General features: G+C 38.8%; 1 protein-coding gene across 2 annotated transcripts; it reads left to right on the top strand.

The window, feature by feature from the left end:
- Positions 1-331: 331 nt before the first annotated feature.
- LOC127445998 (helicase with zinc finger domain 2-like) lies at positions 332-23,165 on the top strand. 2 transcript variants are annotated; one of them, XM_051706574.1, is made up of 21 exons: positions 332-462; positions 3,862-4,853; positions 4,953-5,136; positions 5,261-5,371; positions 6,308-6,443; positions 6,628-7,060; positions 7,162-7,797; positions 8,860-9,655; positions 9,797-9,872; positions 9,967-13,426; positions 15,055-15,143; positions 15,325-15,465; positions 15,692-15,832; positions 16,532-16,676; positions 16,835-16,951; positions 17,535-17,727; positions 18,447-18,581; positions 18,728-18,937; positions 21,690-21,843; positions 22,057-22,224; positions 22,472-23,165. In XM_051706574.1, the coding sequence occupies exons 2-21, from the start codon at positions 3,883-3,885 to the stop codon at positions 22,624-22,626; spliced, it is 8,451 nt and encodes a 2,816-aa protein (XP_051562534.1). In that variant the 5' UTR covers positions 332-462; positions 3,862-3,882; the 3' UTR covers positions 22,627-23,165. The 2 variants fall into 2 exon arrangements, with proteins under 2 accessions (XP_051562534.1, XP_051562535.1); XM_051706575.1 differs by lacking the exon at positions 332-462 and adding an exon at positions 1,112-1,247.
- The last annotated feature ends 1,313 nt before the right edge of the window (positions 23,166-24,478 follow it).

Raw genomic sequence — 24,478 nt, 5'->3', positions numbered from 1 at the left:
ACATGCACTCTTATAAAATTTATAAGCATATTTCCATTGCCATACATCTGTTGATAAAGATATTTTAAAGGGCAGTGTAATAACTGAGGTAAGCTGAAATTAGTTTTTGTATAGTTGTTTAAATACATAGCTTTAGCGTCAGTATGAACTATTATAAACAGTTTTTAATGTTTATTTAATGGTCTGTGTTGTTGTTAAAGGGTAAAGTCTGCCTCCTCCCACTTCGTTTCCTTTGGTTTTCAGCAATAATGAAACTGAAACCTAAAGCTGTTTTTGCACTATTCTGCAGAAGCACTATGTGAGCTGGAAAAATTAATTATTGGAAGGGAGGGACTTCAATGTCTCTTTAAATTGCTTGAACACTTCTCTGTTGACACACATGACTGAGAGAGACTCATCAACATCCACCCAAACAGGAAGAGCATAACATATCGGAAAACATTTTGGATGGAAAATTTGAAGGTATGATGTTGCTATGGATTATTTGTTAGTGTCACTCATTCTTTTGTGAACAGGGTATTATTTATTATTAATTCAGTATATTATTTATAACCAAAGTATTTAATGAAGCTTCAGTTTACAGCTTAAATCTTAAGGAGTGGACATGAAATCATAACTGTACTTGTGTTGCACAAAGAGAGTGTTGGCATTATAATGTTAGGAGGAAAGAGAGCTTGCCCCTAAAACTTCTAAAAAATCGAAATGTTAGATAAAAACATTTTTATAATTATTTGAATGTTGACATTGTAATTGTAATTAAAGGAGTTACTGTATATCTCTTTTTAATAAATGCTTTTCCCTGAGGTCCACTCAATGTAAAAGTCATATTTCAGTTTATCATGACCATTTTCCACCCTCTCTCTTACCATTAGAATTAAATAGTCAGATTTTTGCTCCTGCACCTGTAAGACAAAGGAGGAAAATCGCTAAGAATGAACTGCAGTGGTTAAAAGTGCTGTTTATTTGTATTCGCTGTCTGCTCTGATTTAGCGCCCAATTCACTGAAGTAATTATGTAGGTCAGGCTATGGAGAAAATGCACCCACAAAATCTGTGCTGAATGTAATTTGCACCACAATTACGATTTTGTGGGATGGTTCTGAGTGCTATATTTTGCAGAGGATGCAGCAGACCACTGCAATCTGGGCTGAACAGCATCACTCCATTACTGTGATCCAGAAACCTGAATTATCTCTTTAACATGCTGAAAGTGTGCTTGTCTACACTGCGCATCTGGATATATGCCAGGTTATAATGCTCCACAACATCATTTGGTCATTACTTTTTGTATTTTTATTTTTTATTTTTTTATTCTCTCCCCTTTTTCTCCCCAATTTGGAATGCCCAATTTCCAATGCACTCTAAGTCCTCGTGGTGGCGTAGTGACTCGTCTCAATCCAGGTGGCGGAGGACGAATCTCAATTGTCTCCACGTCTGAGACCGTTAATCCACACATCTTATCACGTGGCTTATTTAGCGTGTTACCGTGGAGACATAGCACGTGTGGAGGCTTCACGCCATCCACCGCGGCATCCACGCACAACTCACCACACGCCCCACCGAGAGCGAGAACCACATTATAGCGACCACGAGGAGGTTACCCCATGTGACTCTACCCTCCCTGGCAACCGGGCCAATTTGGTTGCTTAGGAGACCTGGCTGGGGTCACTCAGCATGCCCTGGATTCGAACTCGTGAACTCCATGGGTGGTAGTCAGCGTCTTTACATTTGGTCATTATTTGATAAATTATTGCTGTCATGAGCAATAGAAAATGTACACAAACATGGCCTGCTTTCCTCGGGCAGTAATAGTGCAATGTTAACTGCACTGGGCAATGAGTTTATTTTTGTGAATGAAGTGTAATCTATAAAGAGCTTAATTTAGCAGACAAGAAAGACAATGACTTAACTTAAATACTTAAATGATTAAAATATTTGAAGGGGTCATGTCATGACTCATGAGGAATCAAATTTTCCTTGATATTTTGACATATATGAGGTCTTTCTACACAAAAACATACTGTAAGTATTCAGATCTCAAAACTTAATCCCCAATGCAATAAAAGCATTTATTGAAACCAAGCTGCAAAAACACCTCGTTCTCTACTTCCATGACTACCCTACATCACTAAGGGTACATTAATTCATAACTGCCTCTACAGCTAACAAACACTAACGCCTACTTTTACATCAATGCACCTTTGGCCCCGCGCACTGGTGCTCATTTCGTGAACTGAAAGAGATCAGGACAAACAGGCCTACTGTGGCCTAACTATTCCTGAACAAGAATATTTTAAATTATTCTTTATTTAAAAACATGCACAGACAGACGTCTTTGACCGCTAGATACATATCTTGGGCCTCTTTTAAAAGACGTGGTGTCAAGTTACAACTCTAAAGAGGAGAAGCCATTCTCTGTCATTCACTTGCCGCCTCTTGTTGTTTTGAGCACAAACACATCATGGACCCGTTCTTTCGCTCATCTGCTCTATTTTTAATTGTTGGTGTATGAAAACATGCGCTGGATGGATGTCTTTGACCACTTTGATGCATTTCCGGTGATGTGCATTTCAGTGCAGAATGATACTGGAAACTGGATGTGGATGTGTCTTCAGCATATTTAAGCGTGGATTGCATGTTTTTTTGGCTCATATTAGCGATTGGTTGTAAACCAGTCATAATACGATTCAAGCTTTGCAAAGGAACTGTTATTGAAGGATGGGGCAGTTAAAAACACTTGTACCTGATGCAAAACAGTAAGTAAACAGTTCATGAATATTTAAAATGTCATGACTGTTTGATAGTTTATGGTGTTGAGTATAAACAATTGTGCTTGAGATGAACAGTTTAATATATTCAAATGCAATGTGTTGGATGTGCGTTATGTGTAAACCCTGTAATTTAGTTTTATAATGTTGTGTGGAGTTTGTTCATTCTCTTCCGACTGAGTTTCAAATATGGCTGAATTCAAGGGGCTTCACGATGTTAGCCAATCATAACAGTGGGCATTTACATTGAAGTTTAAAGGAGGCACTTAGGCCAAAACCGAGCATTTCAGACAGAGGGCCAGAAACAGGGTGAAACTGGTCATATATTACTAAATTATGACTGTTTTAATGCAAAAGGGAAGATAAATAAAAAGAGCAGTTCATGAACCCTTTAAATACTTAATGTAAACTCTTCTGGATCACAGAGTGCCCTTTCTTGCTCTTCTCATAGACAGGCTGCAGGTTTGCTGTCGTGTCCAATATAGTATTTAACTTATTCAACAACAGCCTCTTTGTAAAGCTGCATTATGACATTTTTGTTTTTGCAGTTTAGTATCAAAATTAGAATGTGTAATAATTTCAGTGTTAACTAAGGAAACTTCGAGGGGGCCTGGGTAGCTCAGTGGTAAAGACGCTGGCTACCACCCCTGGAGTTCGCTAGTTTGAATCCCAGGGCATGCTGAGTGACTCCAGCCAGGTCTCCTAAGCAACCAAATTGGCCCGGTTGCTAGGGAGGGTATGGGGTAACCTCCTCGTGATCGCTATAATGTGGTTCATTCTCGGTGGGGCGCGTGGTGAGTTGAGCATGGTTGCCGCGGTGGATGGCATGAAGCCTCCGCACACGCTATGCCTCTGTGGCAACGCGCTCAACGAGCCACGTGATAAGATGCGCAGGTTGACGATCTCAGATGCGGAGGCAACTGGGATTCGTCCTCCACCACCCGGACTAAGGCGAATCACTATGCAACCACGAGGACTTAAAAGCATATTGGGAATTGGGCATTCCAATTGGGAGGAAAAAAAAATAGAAAACTTCATTTTGATTTGTAAAATGTTCCTACTAATATTCTCCATGGAAATTCATGCCTTCACAGGAGCTTCATACCCACTAATCCATGGCTTTTGGGGGAGTTACCAACTATATCCAAACGTTACAAGAGAGATATGATTTATGTGTAAGATGTAACCAGTGTACAAGAAGAGGAAGCGGTAAGATTTCATACTCGCTTATCGGGGTTAACCATGAGTGCTCAGAAAACATCTTACTGGTCAAGTATAAAGGTAAAGGTTCAGTGTGGAGGCCAGTTGCCACCCTGCCAGATTTTCCCAGACCACACAGGTATGATGTTTGCTGGTACTACAGTGAAGAGCATGGATGCAAAGAGCATGGGAATAGATGTACCTACGCAAGGAGTGAAGAGGAAGCAGCCCTGTGGAACTTCATAAAAGATGAAGACTTGACAATTCCTCAACTTGTGAACCTGATCAAGACAAACCCCTGTTCTTCTCCTGAAGACAGAACAACTCTGGAACACCTCACTGCAGTGGAAAGAATCATCTCTGTATTCAAGGGGAGATTTGTGGAGCTCTGCAAGAGATGTTTCCATGTTGTTCCACAGAAGATATCCTTCAAGTTGCAAAATGGCAAATGTACCAATGGACATAGCTGGCAACCTCTTCTGGCCTACTGCAAGAAGGACGAGCAAAGTAGAGACATCTATACTGAGATCAGACCACTGCCTAGGCAGCAGTCTAATATAGATTACTGCAGGTATGTGGCCAATGGTGAGCCGTGTAGACATGGTGACCATCATTGCAGCTTTGCGCATAATAAGGTAGAGATGGCGGTGTGGAGGGCAGAGAGGACAGAAGGCTTGAATCGATTGGAACTGTTGCAGTCAAAGTCTCAAGACAGAAGACAACAGTTCTACTGCAAATTATGTGACCGCAAGTTTACAACAAACGAGGACTTCATGAACCACTGTTTTACGCTGGGACATAGGAGACTGATCTTCGAAGATTCATCTTTCCTATGGAAGTACCGTGATCCACCTCCAACAAACAAAGACTTGAAATTGTGTGCAAGGTAGCCTTGACAATGACATTAGATGTTTGATAGTTTGACATGGTGTTTAGATGTTTGCTTATTTCAAAGTAAGACACAGTATTGAACTTTCTCTCACAGATACCTGACATGCGAGTATGGAGACAGTTGCATTGAGGCACACAGTCAAGAGGAACTTCAGGAATGGCAAAAGAGACTAAAGGCTGCAAGAAAAAGAGCAAATGATGCAGCTGCGCTGGGTCTTCTGTCCTATCAGGACAGTCTTTTGGAGGAATACAGGCACAGCAAGAGCAAGGAGATGATAGTAAGTGAGCTACACAGTGATAAACTATGCATAATGTAATTTCACCTTGTGTAAAACCAAAGCTTGTTTGCTATTGTACTTTTTTCACAAAGTCAAAACCGTGATTATATATATTTTCCTCTAGGTGCACGACACGCTTCCAGATGTTTCTATCACCTGTGAGCCAGATTTAGATAGTGTCTATGTAAGGCAAAAGGGAATACCATATACATGGAATTTAACCATTATTTCTAAGGTTTGTACATTTGCAAATATACCATCATTTGTCTTTATTTTTCAAAAACAAACATGAGGGACAATTTGAGTTACACTGTCAGAATTTTTTATTACCTTTAGGGCAACAGCTTTTCACTGGAGCAGTGCTCTAGTACACCCACTGTACCTTCTTTACACCTTAAGGTATTAATATGTGCCCTTTAGAGACAGATAAGGTACAAATACATTATGATTGTCATGTAAATGGTACAGTGGGTGTACCTTTGAGGGTACTGCCCGAGTGACAAGCTGTTGGACCACTAAAGATAAAAACATTTCACATTTTGTCTGACAGTGTAACTTTGATGGAATAAATATAGACTGATACTATCTGCACCCCAATTTAAATACTAACATACTGTACAGTATAGGGACATCACTGGCAGCATGTTCATTTTGAATCCAGCAGAAACCCTACATTTACCCCCTAAACCTACCCCTACCCCTAATCCTATCCCTAACACTAACCTTAGTCTCGTGAGACTGTTGCAAAATGATTGACACATTATAAACATGGCTGAGCCACAAGAGAAAGCTGATGCCCCTCGTGCCCTGAACCAGGAAGGAGCACATGCGACCAACAAACACTGCCCCTTACCCGGACCAAGACCTTCTCTGAAGTCCCCAACTTTCAGCATGATTCGAACTTGGGTTGCTTGCACAAAAAAGTAAATTTGTACACTCTACCCTCCATGCCAATGACACTGATTTTTTTAACTTTTATTCTGTAGTTCCACAAGACTATTGGGGTGCAAATAGCCACTCAGAATAAAGGTATCATACATAATCCATTGTTATGAGGTTTAGTGCCTGCCAAGACAATTCAGCTTGTAACAATGTCAGTACTGTAAAATAGCTACCTCTGTCACTGATGTTCATTAATTCTTACTATTCTACATAATTTGCATCCCTCCAGGTAACTTTAGAAATTGTTGCTTTACTCAGACACGAAGTTGGGGCAACATTCACTATCAGTAAAGACCCCTCTGTGGAGCAGTCATATTCCACTGGTGACTGGTTTCTTAGTAGTCTTACCAGTGATGATCCAAAAGGTAGAGATTAAATTTTTCTTACATAAAACTATTAAAATCTACAGCACTAAGTCTTGCACTTTGACAATTTATTTGAAAGTTTCATACTTCATACTAATACTTTTGTGATTATTAACCCTTGAATTGACATGTTCACTAAATGCTTCTACCTATTAAATTGTAATTGCATTAAATGTTTCTGTAGTGTATGAAATCCCAGTGTCCTTCACATCTGACCAACCAGGACTTTATGAACAATGGGTGGTGTTTGACTTTGATACGAGACCTGTACTGCAACATAAACTCAAGGTTAGAGTTGGAGAAAGTGGGCAAGAGGCACATGAGTGTAAGAGAACATCAGTTAGGACTCCAGCACCTGAGGTTCTGCAAGAAATGCAAAGTGAGTCAGAGAATGCCAGAAGTCCCAAGGCCTGGAATGTGGAAAATGTGGAAATCATCCCTTTTGGTGAAAGAGAACAGGCAGAGAGGGAGTTGCTAAATAAATACAAGCTTGTAATGAAACACCAGCTGAACTTCCAAACTATGGCTGTTTCCTCAATTAATCGTGGTAATTACAAAGACAGCATGCACAAGTTTTTGTATCAGGAAGAAAAGAAAGAAGCTGAACTACTTACCAGGTATATTGTATGTCTGATTTTGTATGAGTGCAAGTAATACTTGACAAGATCTATTTATTACAATAAAGAGTTAAAAGTGTACTATTTCTGTTTATTTCCAGGCTGCAGGCAGTTGTGCAATTGACAGACCAACTGTCTGATGACTTGTTTGGATCAAAATATGCCCATCAAGGGGAACTTTTTGCTGCTGTGCCTCTTATTCGTCCACTCACTCCGAATACCCCTCAAGGTTACATATTGAAAAGACATGTTAGCAGAGCTCTTGTGCATTTGGTGGAAAATCATGAGTATCTTGGGCTCATTTATGAGGCTGAAGTTTTAAAAGACACTGCTACTGAGACACAGTTACATCTGAAGCTTTCCAAACGCTGCTGTGCTGATCTTCATCTGCAGAATGGGCAGCAGTGTGAGATGGTGATCCAGTTCCAACTGAATTGTCTAGGTTTCTGCGAGATGCACAAGGCTATTGACGATCTCCCACACTTGGACAAAGTTTTGCCTGATCTGAAAAACAGCAGCATCCCTATTTATTGCCAGTCAGAAACAGGGGATTTAAATGAAAAGCAGCAAGCTGCAATGAACTTTGTATTGGGAGTAACAGAGAACATAAGCAGTGTGCCACCTTTGTTGATTTATGGACCTTTTGGAACAGGCAAAACTCGAACCCTTGCTAAAATGGCCCAGGCACTTGTAAAGCAACCACAGAACAAAATCTTGATTTGTACACATACAAACAGGTAATCTTAAAGCTGCACTCCTTACAAAACATCTGCTGTAATGGAAAAAAGGCACAGTGATGGTTTCAGATGGTTATCCCATTGTACTTTGATATACAGTTGTGCTCAAAAGTTTGCATACCCTGGCAGAAATTGTGAAATGTTGTCATTGATTTTGAAAATATGACTGATCATGCAAGAAAACTTTTATTTGAAACAACCACACCGTCTTTTTCCAGAGCAGCCTGTATTTCTCCTGAGGTTACCTGTGGGTTTTTCTTTGTATCCTGAACAATTCTTCTGGCAGTTGTGGCTGAAATCTTTCTTGGTCTACCTGACCTTGGCTTGGTATCAAGAGATCCCTGAATTTTCCACTTCTTAATAAGTGATTGAATAGTATTGACTGGCATTTTCAAGGCTTTGGATATCTTTTTATATCCTTTTCCATCTTTATAAAGTTCCATTACCTTGTTACGCAGGTCTTTTGACAGTTCTTTTCAGCTCCCCATGGCTCAGTATCTAGCCTGCTCAGTGCATCCACGTGAGAGCTAACAAACTCATTGACTATTTATACACAGACACTAATTGCAATTTAAAAAGCCAAAGGTGTGGGAAATTAACCTTTAATTGCCATTTAAACCTGTGTGTGTCACCTTGTGTGTCTGTAACAAGGCCAAACATTCAAGGGTGTGTAAACTTTTGATCAGTGCCATTTGGGTGATTTCTGTTATCATTATGATTTAAAAAGGAGCCAAACAACTATGTGATAATAAATGGTTTCATATGATCACTATCCTTAAATAAAAGACGCATGATCAGTTATATTTTCAAAATCAATGCCAAAATTTCACAATTTCTGGCAGGGTCTGCAAACTTTTGAGCACAACTGTATACCATGTTACTGTATTCATATAACATGGCATTTCGATGGTACTTTAAGGTACCTCAAAGGATACCCTGTAATTTTGTGACAGTTTAGTGGAGCTTTACAGTACTCAATGCCCTTTGTTTATTGTAGATTTCTTAGTACAAAACAGTTGTCTTTGTAAACTAATACTATTTATTCAATTTTTATCAATGCAGTTCTGCAGATCTTTATGTGAAGAATCATTTCCATGAATATGTGACATCTGGTCATCATGAAGCCAAACCTCTGAGAATAAAGGCAAAGGAAAGGAATCCACTGAAATCCACCGATCCCACTACTCTAAAGTATTGCCATTTATCAAACGATGGCTATTATTTTGAGTTTCCTGATAAAGCTGTTCTAGATTCCACAAGAATCATAATAACAACAACTTCAATGGCTCGTTCCTTTCATGATGTGAGGCTCCCAGAGAACTACTTCAGCCACATTCTGATCGATGAAGCTTCCCAGATGTTGGAGTGTGAGGCTCTTATGGCACTGGGCTTGGCAGGTAAAAAGACACGTGTCATTTTAGCAGGAGATCACATGCAGATGGGACCCAAGCTCTTCTCTGTGAGGCAAGACAAATGTTCAGAGCATACTCTGCTCAATCGGCTTTTCTATCACTACCAAGCTGAGAACAGCAATGCTGCCAAACAAAGCCGAATCATTTTCAATGAAAACTACCGTTCTGCAAAGGACATCTTAGATTTTGTGTCAACACATTTTTATGTGGGAAAGACGGATGTGATTAAGGCTAGAGGAAATGTACCTCCTCATCCACACCAACATGCCTTGCAGTTCCATCATGTAAGAGGAGAATGCCATTTGGACCCAACAAGTATGTCTTGGTTCAATCAAGAGCAAATTCAAAGTGTTGTTGATATTGTGCAAGGAATTATAAGGGACTGGCCAAAAGAGTGGCACGATCAAGATCCAGCATCAATCTGTGTCCTTTCACAAGGCAGACAGGTATCAAAACTATTGCTACAATAGTTAGCTATTTACATCATGCTTTTATTGAGGGCATCCTGCCTGATTATCAAATTAATGTTAATTTGTTTATTTGTCATTTGTCTTTTACCAGAAGCTTTCAACTCTTTTGTATTACAGGTATACGAAATAAGACAAAGATTGGCTCAGTTTGGACTGCGTGGTATTACAGTGGAGAATGCAGAAAATGTGCAAGGTATGGATGATGCATTACTCAAAGCCATGATTACATTACAATGGTACATGCATGTGATTATAGAGTATATAACTATTTTTCTAATATTTTGCAGGAAAACAATTCAGAGTGATTCTGATTTCCACTGTGCACACTAAGGACAGCCTATTGGTGACTAAACAAAACTGTTTTGACTTTTTCAATGACATGCGTGTGCTGAACACTGTAATGACGAGAGCCCAATCCCAAATATTTGTGGTTGGAGATGCAGCTGCACTTTCTAGTCCTCACTTCGGGATGTGCTGCAGACTTTGGAGGTCTTACATAGAGCATTGCATTAACAAAGGAAGTGCCCATGACCTTACCCAGAATTCTTTGAAACAAGATCTCCTTGAGATATCTGAGCTCTGCAGAATTGAAGATGAAGACAGCACTGATAGTGAATCAAGCACATCTGAGATACCAGACACAGATGACCCAATACTTAAAGAGCTTCTTGATGAGAATAAATACATAAACATTGCACTGACAGAGGAAGGCTTGTTTCCTGTTTTTCAAAATGAGCATCTTGACAGAAATGTGCTCAACCATGTTCAACCAGTAGATTCATGGAAACTGCAGAGTAACTCTACCACCCACAAATGCTGTGAGCTGGTCAAGGAGAGTTTTGACCGAGGTTATGCTATACCACTTGATGAACCCTCCCTACGTATCAACATCAAGGGTAGACAGAATTTGGGACAGTCATTCCCTGGAGACAAGGTAGAAGTCAAGATCCTGAGTGAGCATTCAAATCCTTTAGAGGGAAAAGTAATTGATGTTATTGACAGTGCAAATACTCCCAAAGAATTTGTCTGCACCATTGAAAGATACGACAGTCAGGTGATGGTACCTATTAACAAATGTATCTCCAAAATCCACACGCCATTTTGGAAAGACAAACCATTCCACATTGCAGTGAAAAACCCTAACAACCTCAAAATAGAGAGGTTCATTAAAATAAATGAGGACGCCCACAGAAATTATCTTTTTGTTGTCAGAGTCCTTAGGTGGAAGAATGTTTTTCGCTATCCCTTGGGGGTGGTTGTTGGAGTGTTTCCAAAAATAGCAACTTTACAGGATGGATTAAAGATACTCGACAAAGAGTTCCAATTGAGCAGGACACTTCCTTCAACTTTGGAAAAAGAGATGCAACACTTTCAAGGTCATCATTTAATTGAAAATGGACGAAAAGATTTCCGAGGCCTCCAAACATTCACCATTGACCCTGCAGATTCACAGGACCTTGATGATGCAATCAGTGTAAGAGATTTAGGTGAATGCTATGAAATAGGAGTCCACATTTCTGATGTTGCAAGCTTTGTGGCAAAAGACAGTGAACTGGACAAATATGCAAGACAGCGAGGTACTACCTTCTATACACCAGAGAAGGAGACAACATATATGTTCCCTGAAGAACTGAGTACCAGTTTCTTCAGTCTAATCCCTAATCATCATAGACGAGCCATCTCCTTGATGATAGAAATTGATAAAAGGACAGACTGCATAAAGAAGAGATCACTTTACAAGTCTGTCATTTGCTCCAAAAGGAAGTTTTCCTATAATGAAGCTGATGACATCATTGAAAAGTCAGTCAATAGTCAGCATTTTGACCACCTTGAAGTCTGCATTGTAGTAGCATGCCACTTTGCCGAGGTTCACAGGAAATGCAGGAAACAAGAAGACTGGTGCTACAAACCTCCAGATGAGGATGTGACCCTTGGAAGAAGACGATCTCACCAAATGGTGGAGGAGCTGATGATCATGTTTAACCACACAGTTGCTGAACGCCTTCTGTTTGATGAAGCAACAAGGAGCTTAACTCCACTCAGATGCCAGGACAGGCCAAAAAGTGAAAAGATGAATTACCTTTTTGACAAAAATGCCTCTTTGATTCCTCTTTCTATTCACCTCTCATGTCAAGCTGATGCAAGTAAAGTTGATTCTCACAAACTGCGGAGCCAAAGTTTGAGTAACCTCTTAGTCGACATGCCAAACCCAGAAAGTGCTGAAACCTTCCCCATATTAATATCACTTTTGGAAAGTCTTAAGAAAGCTGCACAAACCAAAGACATCTACAGAATAATTGACTTAATTACAACTGATGACATACACCCCCAACTTCTTCCTTTTGCCATTGCATTTAGGAGACTCCTTCACAAAGCATATTTTTTGCGCTCAAACTCAACACATGCCGCAAGAATTGGGCACTATGATTTAGATCTTGACAGCTATACATGGGCCTCATCTCCAATTCGTCGGTATATAGATGTCATTGTACAGCGTCTTCTGCATTGTGTAATTGACAAGACAGATCAGTGTTACAGATTACATGACATTAATTTGTCTTGTGTGGAATTTTCCAGGAAAAATGACCATCAGTCAGCATATGAGAGGAAAGCAAATGCTCTTCACTTTGCATCAAAACTGTCAGCACAAAGTAAAAGGAAGGTGGCATACATTGTGGAACTCAATCCGTCTGATACAAACTTCAGAATATCCTTCCCACTTAACAGAGCCTCTATACCAGACAATGTAGGCATTTTTTACAGGGACCTTCAGTTGGCAGATCAACCAGAGTTTGATGAAACAAACAAAAGCATGATCTTGACATGGGTGCGAAGGATATATTCATTCTCCAATCCTCACATTCACGCTGAAGTGAAACAACAAAATCCAAACTCAGTCATGGCCTTTGTCCCTACAAAGACCTGGAAATGCCTAGTAGATGCTCTCAGAGCAGAAAATTGGGAATTATTGTTTCGCTTGATTGAGGAGCTTAACATTAGCTCGAGAAGCCACACAGGACAATTCCAGGAAAGACCGTACCAACAAAATTCAGGAATAGATCAATTTGAGCATTATGCTGAACTGTCCCTGAGATTAAAGCAAGGTGAGGCAGTCGAAGTGCAGCTAGGGACAGACACAGCTCGAGGATTAATGACACCAGCGGTTCAGCTGTTAATTGTGCATAAAAAATTTGAGATTTGTTTGGAGCATGTAAAAGATCCAATCAAATGTTTTTCAAAATATGCACTCAACTCATCAAGGAATTCATACAACAAATACATGCATTATCAAACAATATGGAAACCTTTGTGTGAAATGGAGTCAGTCTCCAATGCAGTGGCTGAAAATGAGAACATTGTTTTGAAAGATGTAGCTCTGAAATGGGACATATCTTCAGAAGGGAAACTTAGTGGGGGTTTTCTACTCCCTCTCGACAAAAAAGACCAGTGGTCCATTGAATGTGACCTCGGGAACTGTCTCCTCTGCATTCGAACAAGGATTCCCCAAAAAGAGTGCTGTCCATTTCTGAAGAACTCGCAGTGCACAGATTTAATGGATATCCCCATTATCATTTGGGTGGCCCATGGCGTAATCACTAAAGTTGAAGAAATGAAAACCAGAGGACCCAGTAATTTACAAATCGACTTTCAGATTAACCATATGCCAATGACAAATATTCCAGAGGACATCTTCTGCGAGAGCTCAAGATTTACAGTGGAGCTAATTCCAAAGCCTTTGCCAGATGTGTAAGAATAAAAATATAGCTAAAATATCTTACAAATAAAAATGTACAGGAATGCAGACTAAATCCATATAAATGTAATGTCCTTTAATATCTTTTAGATTATGTAACTACTTAAAATTGTCCTAAAATTAGGACACCCCATGAAAGAAATATGGACATATCAATATTTGATCTTCTTTCAAACAATATCTATAGATAAAGTTGATGTAATTGAACCAAAAACAATGACATTTTAACCATGATATCATTTATTTAACAAAAAATTTTAAAATATGCCAATTTCTACTGAGGAAATTGTTAGGACACCCTATGCCCTAATAGCTAGTATTGCCCCCTTTGGCTGAAATAACCTCAATAAGACATTTCCTATAACTGTCTACCAGTCTCTGACATCAACTGGGAGAAAGTTTTTCCCACTCCTCCATGCAGAATTTTTTCAGCTGTGTGATGTATGAGGGGTTTCTTGCATGCACAGCCCGTTTCAAATCACCCCACAGCATCTCAATAGGATTAAGATCTGGGCTTTGACTTGGCCATTCCAGAACTCTCCATTTCTTTCTTTTGAGCCATTCCTTGGTGGATTTACTGGAATGTTTTGGGTCATTGTCATGTTGCACAGTCCACATCCACTTCAGCTTCAATTTTCAGACAGATGGCCTTACATTTTCCTCAAGCACCCTCTGATACAATGAAGAATTCATAGTGGATTCTATGATAGTGAGCTGGCCAGGCCCTGCTGCAGCAAAGCAGCCCCAAACCATGACATTTCCACCCCCATGCTTCACAGATGGTATGAGGTTCTTGTGCTCAAATGCTGTCTTTGGTTTGTGCCACACATGTCTTCTGTTACTGTGCCCAAACAATTAAACTTTGGATTCATCTGTCCAAAGCACATTGTTCCAGAAGTCCTGGCCTTTGACTAAGGGGTTCTCTGGCAAACTTTAGTCTTGCCCTGACAGCAAGGGTTACCTCCTAGCACACCTCATATGCAAATCAAACTTGTGCAGTCTCTTTCTTATGGTAGATGCATGTACTTCGACATCAACTGTGGCAAGAGCTACCTGTAGGTCCCGAGATGACATTTTAGGATTGTTGGAGACTTCTTTAAGCATCTTGCAGTCTGCTCTTGGGCTGAACTTGCTAGGACAGCCTGACCTGAGCATGTTGGCAGTTGTTTTAAATGTTCACCACTTGTAAATTATTTTCCGGACATAAGACAGGCTCCTCCACAATCTTCTCTAACAATGTTCTAATCTTTTGCACCTGATGTGGCGCACCTGATTCAATTTTTATGCATTTTAGTATTAAATAAATGTGGGGGTGTCCTATCTTTTTCCTCGCCAAAAATTGCATTTCTATTAAGTACATTTTACAAATAATTTTAAAAAGACATTTCTTCGGTTTTATTAGTTTATTTATATTACCTCCATCTCTCAATATTGTTAAAATGAAGATCTAATGTCCATATGTTGAAAAAGACAAAGGTTTTCATGGGGTGTCCTATCTTTTTCACATGACTGTGTATTTCTTTTTATAGATTGCCAGCACATCTGCAGTAGACCATATTTGTATGACATACTTTATTTACTCTTTATTATTTGTTATATATGTTGTTGTTTTTTTCCACAGGCGAAAAGAAAATGCAATTGACAGTCTTACTAAAGCTAACGAACTTGTGAAAACTATTGCCATGGGCAGAGGGATCAACACTGAAAGAGGTACTATAGATTCAAATCTTTCAGTTATCTGCCTCTATCAAAGCTCTTAAATATTTTCAATCTCTACTATAAAAACTAGTTGTTTACAAGCAATCTTTTTTTTCTTAAGATCTCTTCCAATAAATTTAATTTTTGTTATGTAATGTAATGTAGTATAATGTAAAAATGTATCTCTTCAAAGACAGTAAAAGTTGGAAGCAGATGCCAGCCAGATTTGAGATTAAAGATCTCCCTTCTGGGTTTTCCCATCTTAACAACAGTCAGTGTAAAGCTATAAGAGAAGCACTGATCAACCCATTTACTCTTATCCAAGGACCACCAGGTAAGAAACATCTTCTAAGGCATTCCTTATATGCTTTGGTGTCAGAATGTCTTTGTAAAATGTATTTGTAGAATGTCTGTCATTCTTTGTCAGAATGTCAGAGTCTTTTATTTTCACTTCTGTCACATTTTATTGTTGTGCAATTTTCAGAGGTAGTTCACTTCAGATTGAAATGCAATATGTTATCTAATTTCACTTTGAAAATTGGTAAATATTTTTGTCTCAGGGACTGGAAAAACAGTCGTTGGTGTCCATATTGTGTACTGGCTGCTCAAGAAAATTCAAACACGTCCTTCACCTAATCCTCAAAAGAAAAGAGCCATTCTGTACTGTGGACCTTCAAATAAGTCTGTTGATGTGGTTGCAGGTAAAAAAAAAAATTCAAACCAGATTTTTTTTTTCTTCCCAATTTGGAATGCCCAATTCCCAATGTGCTCTAAGTCCTCGTGGTGGTGTAGTGACTCGCCTCAATCTGGGTGGCGGAGGACGTATCTCAGTTGCCTCCGTGTCTGAGACCGTCAATCCGCGCATCTTATCATGTGGCTTGTTGAGCGTGTTACCGTGGAGACATAGCGCGTGAGGAGGCATCACGCTATTCTCCACGGCATCCACGCCCAACTCACCACATGCCCCACTGAGAGCGAACCACATTATAGCAACCACGAAGAGGTTACCCCATGTGACTCTACCTTCTCTAGCAACCGGGCCAATTCAGTTGCTTAGGAGACCTGGTTGGAGTCACTCAGCACGCCCTGGATTCGAACTCGCGACTCCAAGGGTGGTAGTCAGCGTCTTTACTTGCTGAGCTACCCAGGCCCCCTCAAATCAGATTTGGCTAGTCTCCATCAAAAAATCTTGCTATTGCTGTTTTTCACATTCTTAGTAATTTTTTTTCTGACTCAGCCCATGAATGGCTTATTTATAGTCATCTCTGAACATTAAACTGGGTTGAGGAAAATGTTTCTAACATGGAAAATGTTTAAGGGATATTATCCTAACAAGGGCATTTTTAAGTAAATCTTTCCAACTGAAAATCAAATTAATTGTTAATGACAATGTATTGTAGGACATCTGCTAAAACTTGAAAAACAACTTGGACCTCTCAGAGTCTACAGTGATCAGATGGAGATGTTGGAATTTCCTTACCCAGGGTGCAATCTGAAGCTCTCTCGGCATTCTAAAAGAGTGGAAAAGCCCAACACAGAGCTCAGGTACTGTATTTGCAGTTTGAAGAACCTCTCCACAACACCGGACATCTATTATGAATTAGAGGTCATAAACACCATATATATTAATTGCCTTGTTAATGTATCATATACACATTGAATCTGTAATTTTCACTAACAGGCGTGCATTGTTGTTTTATTAGCTCAATTGCATTACACCACCTGATTCGAAAGGCTGACAACCCATTCTCTGGACAAATACTGGATTTTGATATGAAAATTCGAAGAGGAGATCACCTCACTAAAGAAGAAATAAAATGGTATGTAAGATCTCTCTTGTGCTTTCAAGAACTCCCAATTTCAGGGGCCTGGGTAGCTCAGTGAGTAAAGACACTGACTACTTCCCCTGGAGTTCACGAGTTCAAATCCAAGGGTGTGCTGAGTGACTCCAGCCAGGTCTCCTAAGCAACCAAATTGGCCCAGTTGCTAGGGAGTGTAGAGTCACATGGAGTAACCTCCTCGTGGTCGCTATAATATGGTTAGTTCTCGGTGGGGCGCGTGGTGAGTTGTGCGTGGATGACGCGGAGAATAGCATGAAGCTTCCACACGCTATGTCTCTGCGGTAACACACTCAACAAGCCACGTGATAAGATGCGCGGATTGACGGTCTCAGATGCGGATGAAACTGAGATTTGTCCACCGCCACCCAGATTGAAGCGAGTCACTACGCCACCATGAGGACTTAGAATGCATTGGGAATTGGGCACTCCAAATTGGGGAGAAAAAGGGGAGAGAAAAAAATAACAACTTGACAGCTTGATTTTATGGGTTAGGACAATTTTAAAGAAATGTAAAGCAACAGTTTTAAGTTACAAGAACAAACAATAATTTTATTTTTCACAGCTACAAAGAAACCCTACAAAAGGCTCGAAAACATGAATTATTGCAGCATGATGTCATCTTGTGCACTTGTACGGCAGCCTCACACCCTGCCTTGGCTGAAGCCCTCGACATAAAACAGATCATCATTGATGAGTGCGCCATGGCAACAGAACCGGAAGCCTTCATTCCCCTAGTGGCTCATAAACCTGAGCAGGTATGATTCCTAACTAATCCTCTTTTCAGCCAAACACTCCCATGTTGATTCAACCCCATTCAGCTGAATTACTGAGAAGCGGCATCTTTCATCAGATAATTTTGCAACAGTTTACAAGCGTGAACATATTGCCCTCTAGTGTTACTGGTGGGTTCTGGTCCCATGGGAACCAGGAAGTAATCGCACTCACATAAACAGTGTGGAGTTAGCAAAATACTTAAGCTACACTCCTGTTGACCGTTTACATAATTTAAAACAAACAAAAAAACAACAACTTGCTTTTGGTGCCACTGTGGACATTTCACCTGGTAGCTGGAACTCACACGTGCCCGTACATTTAACAACACTTCCAGCTTTGACAACTGGGGTCAGTGATTTGAATTTCAGAAAGCACAGATCAATTGCAGAAGCGAAAATTTTGACGTACTGTTGCCGAATTCACAGTTTGATCAGTCCGATTGATTGGATAAAACCTGGATATTAGCATCATGGATTGGTTATTGAATAACACATATTCAGAAATATCAGACCGCTAGAGGCTGCAATTGACCAATCAGAATGGATTATTCCAGAGAGCTGTGTAATAATGAAGGTTATCGGAAGCTATACATTAATATTGACATCAATAAGGTAAAACGGAAAGTGTTCTATATTCATTACCTTTGTAGAAAGACATATTTCTACGAAATGGTCATTATCCTACTAATTTCATTCTCTAGATTATTCTTCTGGGCGATCACATGCAGCTACAGCCCATAGTCCACTGTGATGTGGTGAAGAGATTGGGCATGAGTAAATCTCTTTTTGAACGTTACATGGAGAAAGCACTGATGCTTGACACTCAATACAGAATGGTAAGAAGTTACATCTCAAAATCAGTTTAAATAAGAAAGTAGGCATAGGACATTTTGGTCAATAGCTCATACTTAGCTTTTAGAGTGTTATAGTTTTGTTTATTTTAAAAGGTAAATTTGTCTGTCTCATGTCTTGTCTGCTATAGCAAGAAGGCATTTGCGCTTTTCCATCTCAGGAGTTCTATGAAGGAAAGTTAAAGACTGCAGTGCCACACAAACTGAGTCTTTTCCACACAGAATCAAGGCAAACACCCATAATCTTTGGGCATGTTGAAGGGAAGGAGAAAAGTCTGGTGGTCTCGACTGAACGAGGGAATGAAAATTCAAAGGCAAATGAGGAAGAGGCAGAAGAAGTGGTGAGAGAGAAGTGCAGCAGATAAATCAAATCAAATGTTTTTGGGGCTATAATGTAGCTATTTATGAAATGTGTAGCCTAGGGAGATGATTAAAGTAACATAGAAAATTCCTATCATTGCTGTATGTAATTCTCTTACACTAACTATATTTATCTTATCTACTATGGCCACCTTCTACGTTCTAACAACTCCAAAATAATATATACATTATCCAAACCTTATTCTAGAACTTCTGCATTAAAATACAGAAATGACTCATTTCTGATGTCTCAAATAAGCCTATGCATTTTGGTACTATACCACACATCAGGGAAACTTGGGAAATCGTACTTAGGGCAGTGGTAGCTCTGCGGTTAAGGCTCTGGGTTACTGATCAGAAGGTCGGGGGTTCAAGCCCCAGCACTGCCAAGATGCCACCGTTGGGCCCTTGAGCAAGGCCCTTGACCCTATCTGCTCCAGGGGCACTGTATCATGGCTGACCCTGCACTCTGACCCCAGCCTAGCTGGGATATGTGAAAAAGAAGAATTTCACTGTATATGTGCAAATGTATAATGTGTGATAAATAAAGAAAATTATGATTATTAAAAATTATTATTAATTATTATTAATTATTATTAATTATAATTATTATCCAGTGCAAGGTACAACAGCTTAATAAGACGTAAATTACCATTCTCTAAGTCCTGCCCTTCCTTGGTTACAGTTGCTAGGTTTGACAAGCTTTCCTACTAATTAACATGGAGATGGTAGCAACCCAATTTAATGAATTAGGCTACCTCAGGAATTATAAAATAACATCTGGATTATATCTACTCAACAGAAGTAGGTCTTCATGCGATGTAAGGCTACATCTAAAATGTGAAGTTGGACAGATAACGAATAGAATTGCTTTAGAATTAAGGCACTTATCATAGTCAACAAAACGTTAAGATGCCTCATTTGATAGCGATTACAAATTATGAATTTATTTAGCAGATGATTCCATCCGATGCAGTGATTGTTACATTTATGCGCTTTTACTGTAGCTTCTTCGGAGTCTCTCAGCCACTGGGTGGCAAATATTGCCGGTTAAAATGGTTTCCTCTGAGACTTTTAAAGGGGGCGCGCAAAAAGGTGAATGAGGTTCCAGCTGCATTCTCAGGACATTTTTTGTCTTATTAGAAACATTTGTACAATAGAGAGTAATTTTGTTAAATGGCTATTAATTCCAACGATTGGTACCTGAGATACAAATGGAAAATCGCTCTTGTGATTTCTATAGAATTACTTTGAGAAATAATAATAAAAGACTGACTAATTGGGGGGCCTGGGTAGCTCACCGAGTATTGACGCTGACTACCAACACTGGAGTCGCAAGTTTGAATCCAGGGTGTGCTGAGTGATTCCAGCCAGGTCTCCTAAGCAACCAAATTGGCCTTGTTGCTAGGGAGGGTAGAGTCACATGGGGTAACCTCCTTGTGGTCGCGATTAGTGGTTCTCGCTCTCAGTGGGGCGTGTGGTAAGTTGTGTGTGGATCACGGAGATTAGCATGAGCCTCCACATGCTGTGAGTCTCCACGGTGTCATGCACAACGAGTCATGTGATAAGATGCACGGATTGACGGTCTCAGAAGCGGAGGCAACTGAGACTTGTCCTCCGCCACCCGGACTGAGGTGAGTAACCGCACCACCACGAGGACCTAGTAAGTAGTGGGAATTGGGCATTCCAGAATTGGGGAGAAAAAGGGGATGCAATAAAAAAATAAAAATACAAAAAAGACAGACTAATCATAAATGACTATGATTGGTTCAACCAAACCAGTGCGGTGAAAAATAACAGGCACCACCTAAAAGTGCCATATGTGCTGCTTCAGCAGCGGTCTGGATAATAATTTACACCAGAATAATGACACTGACAAACTTTAATAGTAATTGAGTCTGAAAGACTAAGTAAAGATTAAAATAAAACTTTTAATTATTCTTTAGACGGTCCTCGCTAAGCCCCGCCCATTGCCATAATACCATTTATGTTTTTTAAGGTCCCATTTAAGAGCTCCTTGATCCCACTTACTATATATATAATTATTTCAAGAAAGAAAGAACAAAATGAAACGGCCAAAGAAAATATAGAATTTACATAAAGCAAATTTACAAACGACGTATGTATTGTATGCCTAATTTATATTTATTTTTGATACTACCTCTTAATCAGTGTTGAGTGTAATGCATTACTAAGTAATTAAATGACTTTTTCATTGAAAAAGTAAAGTAAGGGATTACTCTTAATTTTCAGTCATTTAATTACAGTTACTTCTGATGTAATTGTGTTAAATACTTTATACTCTATAGAACAATTCTATATAAAACAATAGTGAATTTAAAATCGAAATTTAACATCTAATGTTAAAATGTATGTTTTCTAATTTAACGCTGCCCCTTTAAATTCTTTGGTCAGTTCATGAATATTTTATTTGATTTTATATGATTTATTTGAAAGAATTAAAAGAACAGTTTCATGTCTATCCTTGTATTTTTCAGTCTGGTCGAGATTGAACAGGGTTTTAGACAGTAATTAGTAATAAGTAATGCAATTACTTTTCAGAAACTACAGTAATCGAATTACACTGTAGAAGATGTAGTTAGTAATTAATTACTTTTTTTTAGAGTAACTTACCCAACACTGCTCTTAATCAATATATGTAGCTCTCTTTTTTTTTTTTTTCAGATACAGTGGTGTGTTTTTCTACCACTCATAACTCTGTTGTTTCATCAGGTGCGGATCGCCAAACTTTTGACAAATGCTGGGATACAAGCAAAAGACATCGCCATTCTAACACCCTATAATGCTCAAGTGGCAAATATTAGTGAGTCCCTGTCCAATAAAGGCATGCATGGCATCACAGTCAACACCATCATGAAGAGTCAAGGTAATAAACTAAACTAAACTTAACATCTGGGGTCTTACAGCAGTGGGTTTCACTAAGGTCATCATGATAAATGCTATAAATAGCATTCAGACTTTATCAGTTTATATAGTGTTTATTCGTGATTGAATGTTTTGACACTTTATGTAAATGTTGCATATACATGATTATATTTTACTTCATTCAGACCTATCTCTTCTGTTTCTTTGGCCACAGGAAGTGAGTGGAAATACATCATCTTGTCAACTGTGCGCTCTTGCCCAAAATCTGAAATAGAGACGCAACCAACCAAATCCTGGATTACAAACCGACTTGGATTCATCGTGGACCGGAATCAAGTCAACGTGGGCATCACCAGGGCACAAGAAGGACTGTGCATCATTGGTTAGTTTACACCATCTGCTCTCATAAACAAACAAGGGTTTGAGGGAGTTTTATTGGGTCACTTTTGCCAATGCACCTGCGAATAATCTAGAAAACAACAGTCCCCCAGTATTATGTATACAGTATTGTGTTAAACCTTCTTGAAGGTATTTATCGTGATTATGCACTATACATTATGTTTATTGATGTTAACATGTTTCATATTGCATAACTGCATTGCAGTGCCCTAATTAATGTATTTTGACAGGTAATGAGAACTTGCTGCGATGCAGTTTTTTGTGGAGAAAGCTTCTGAATCATTATCAGGAGAAAAGATGTGTGGTGAATCCTGCCAGCAACATACAGGTCCTAAATCATCATCCTGACAGGAGTCAGAGAACTAAGAAAAATGCTAGGAAATGATGTGTTGTTATTATATGTGCTGAGTTTTATAGCTTTCAATTCATTCCATGTTAAATGTACTCTCCATTTACTCATTTATGCTTTTTTAAATGTAAGTATAATTGTATATATATATATTTTTGAATAGCATACAGAAACTGTATAGTAGGTCAGTCAAGCACTTTTCAGATCTGTAAATTAATCATTTGTATGTACTGTATGTTAATCACATAAAATCACCACATTTAGATGGCACTTTATGTATTTCAATTTTTAAGTTCATTTATTTTTATTAAAAATATTTTTTTTATTGAGTCTTATAATGAGGATATGAAGGAAAGGAAGTACTATAACACTCTTGTAAATCAGAGGGTGTTTATTTATCTGGTGTCAGAATGAATGTTTAGTTAAAGTAGTTAAGTTTGCATTACTCAAGAGAACCATTATGCTGATCAGTCATTTCCTTTTAAATAAATAATAATTTAAAGTCTTCATAGTAGTAAATTACTGACAATAAAGCAAAACTGTATCTTTAAAAATAAATCTGACATTTCTGTCCATGTTACTATAAATATAGAAATAAAGAACATTTGTATTAATCTTAAGACCAATGTCATCATGCAATCACTAGATGAGAACCAGCAGTTTTAATACTTGAACACCTGGTGGAGCCATATGAACATGTGGCGCAAAACTTTCAGAAAAGATTATTTTGGTGGCAATTGGCTTTGGAGCATTGGAATGTATATGACATACACATTTAGATTCTGTAGAAAAATGTAGTTTTCACCATGTACTCATTTACACCCAGTTTACTGCAGATGCTAACATGATTTTGGATTTAGCGGAGGTGCATCATTTCAGTGCAAGAACCCAAATGTTTCAGTGTAGCTATTTGTTTAAACAAAATAAGTGCAATTAATTGAAAAGTGAATTTATAAGCTAGAGATATATGTTTTGAAAAACAAGCTACTCTTTCTATTTATGGAGTATGTAGTATGTTTACAGTATGCACATTTTCTTTATGCATGGAGCATGCCCTACTATACTTGCCTAAATGTGCAGAATACAGCCAGAGAACACTGCATGAAGTATTTTAACCCATACTGCAATGCGTTTGACTTCTATTTCCAGTGTAACAATGTAACTAAATCTGATTTTTAACATCTCATTATTTGATCAGACTGTTAAAAGAGATATCTTTACACTTGGATAACATGCAAAAAGGCAACAATGTAGCAAACTACTTTTTGAAACAGTTGTTGCTGCATAATGCTTACTGTTTCACTTATTATTATTTTTAAATAGTAAGCAGTATACGCTGTAATGCACAATGTTTAGTAGGTAGTAAACTACTATTCCATTCTGAACAATAAGCTTATTGTCATGCAACAGGAATACAAAATCACTCAAGATTCTGTTAGTAATATTTTCTGCATTTATTATTTTTTATGTCTAGTATTGCCATTACATACTGTACTTTCCTTTGCACAAATATACACATTAATATGTAAGAAAACACGCACACACACACATACAGAGGAGAGAGACAGACGCCAGGCTGGTTTGGAAAAGACTCTGAAGAGAGCTGTGGTTTTGTGGGAGAGTGATGAGACATGAGAGAGAGAGAGAGAGAGAGAGAGAGAGCATTGATGAGTAACAGGGCAGAAAGAATGTGTACAAATTAAGACAAAACACAACTGAGGAAACACATTGCATATTAGAATAAATGTGTAACATTAACATAAGTTTACCAGTGAAGCATGTGAACACGTGCTTGAGTGCATGTGTATAGTGGATTTCTATATGCTCTCTGCTTTGGAATTGCATACATGCATGTATGTGTGTGTGTGTGTGTGTGTGTGTAGTCTAA

The sequence above is a fragment of the Myxocyprinus asiaticus genome, chromosome 9 (assembly GCF_019703515.2).
Source record: "Myxocyprinus asiaticus isolate MX2 ecotype Aquarium Trade chromosome 9, UBuf_Myxa_2, whole genome shotgun sequence".
Classification (NCBI taxonomy): Eukaryota; Metazoa; Chordata; class Actinopteri; order Cypriniformes; family Catostomidae; genus Myxocyprinus; species Myxocyprinus asiaticus.
The sequence above is the reverse complement of the archived record's forward strand: the minus strand, read 5'-3'. Positions and strand labels throughout refer to the sequence as shown.

Excerpts from the sequence above, each read along its gene's own strand:
- LOC127445998 (XM_051706574.1), top strand. The coding sequence starts at position 3,883 with ATGGCTTTTGGGGGAGTTACCAACTATATCCAAACGTTACAAGAGAGA. Across the intron at positions 7,798-8,859 it reads ATTTGTACACATACAAACAG|TTCTGCAGATCTTTATGTGA; the intron begins GTAATCTTAAAG and ends TTATCAATGCAG. Across the intron at positions 18,582-18,727 it reads TTGACACTCAATACAGAATG|CAAGAAGGCATTTGCGCTTT; the intron begins GTAAGAAGTTAC and ends TGTCTGCTATAG.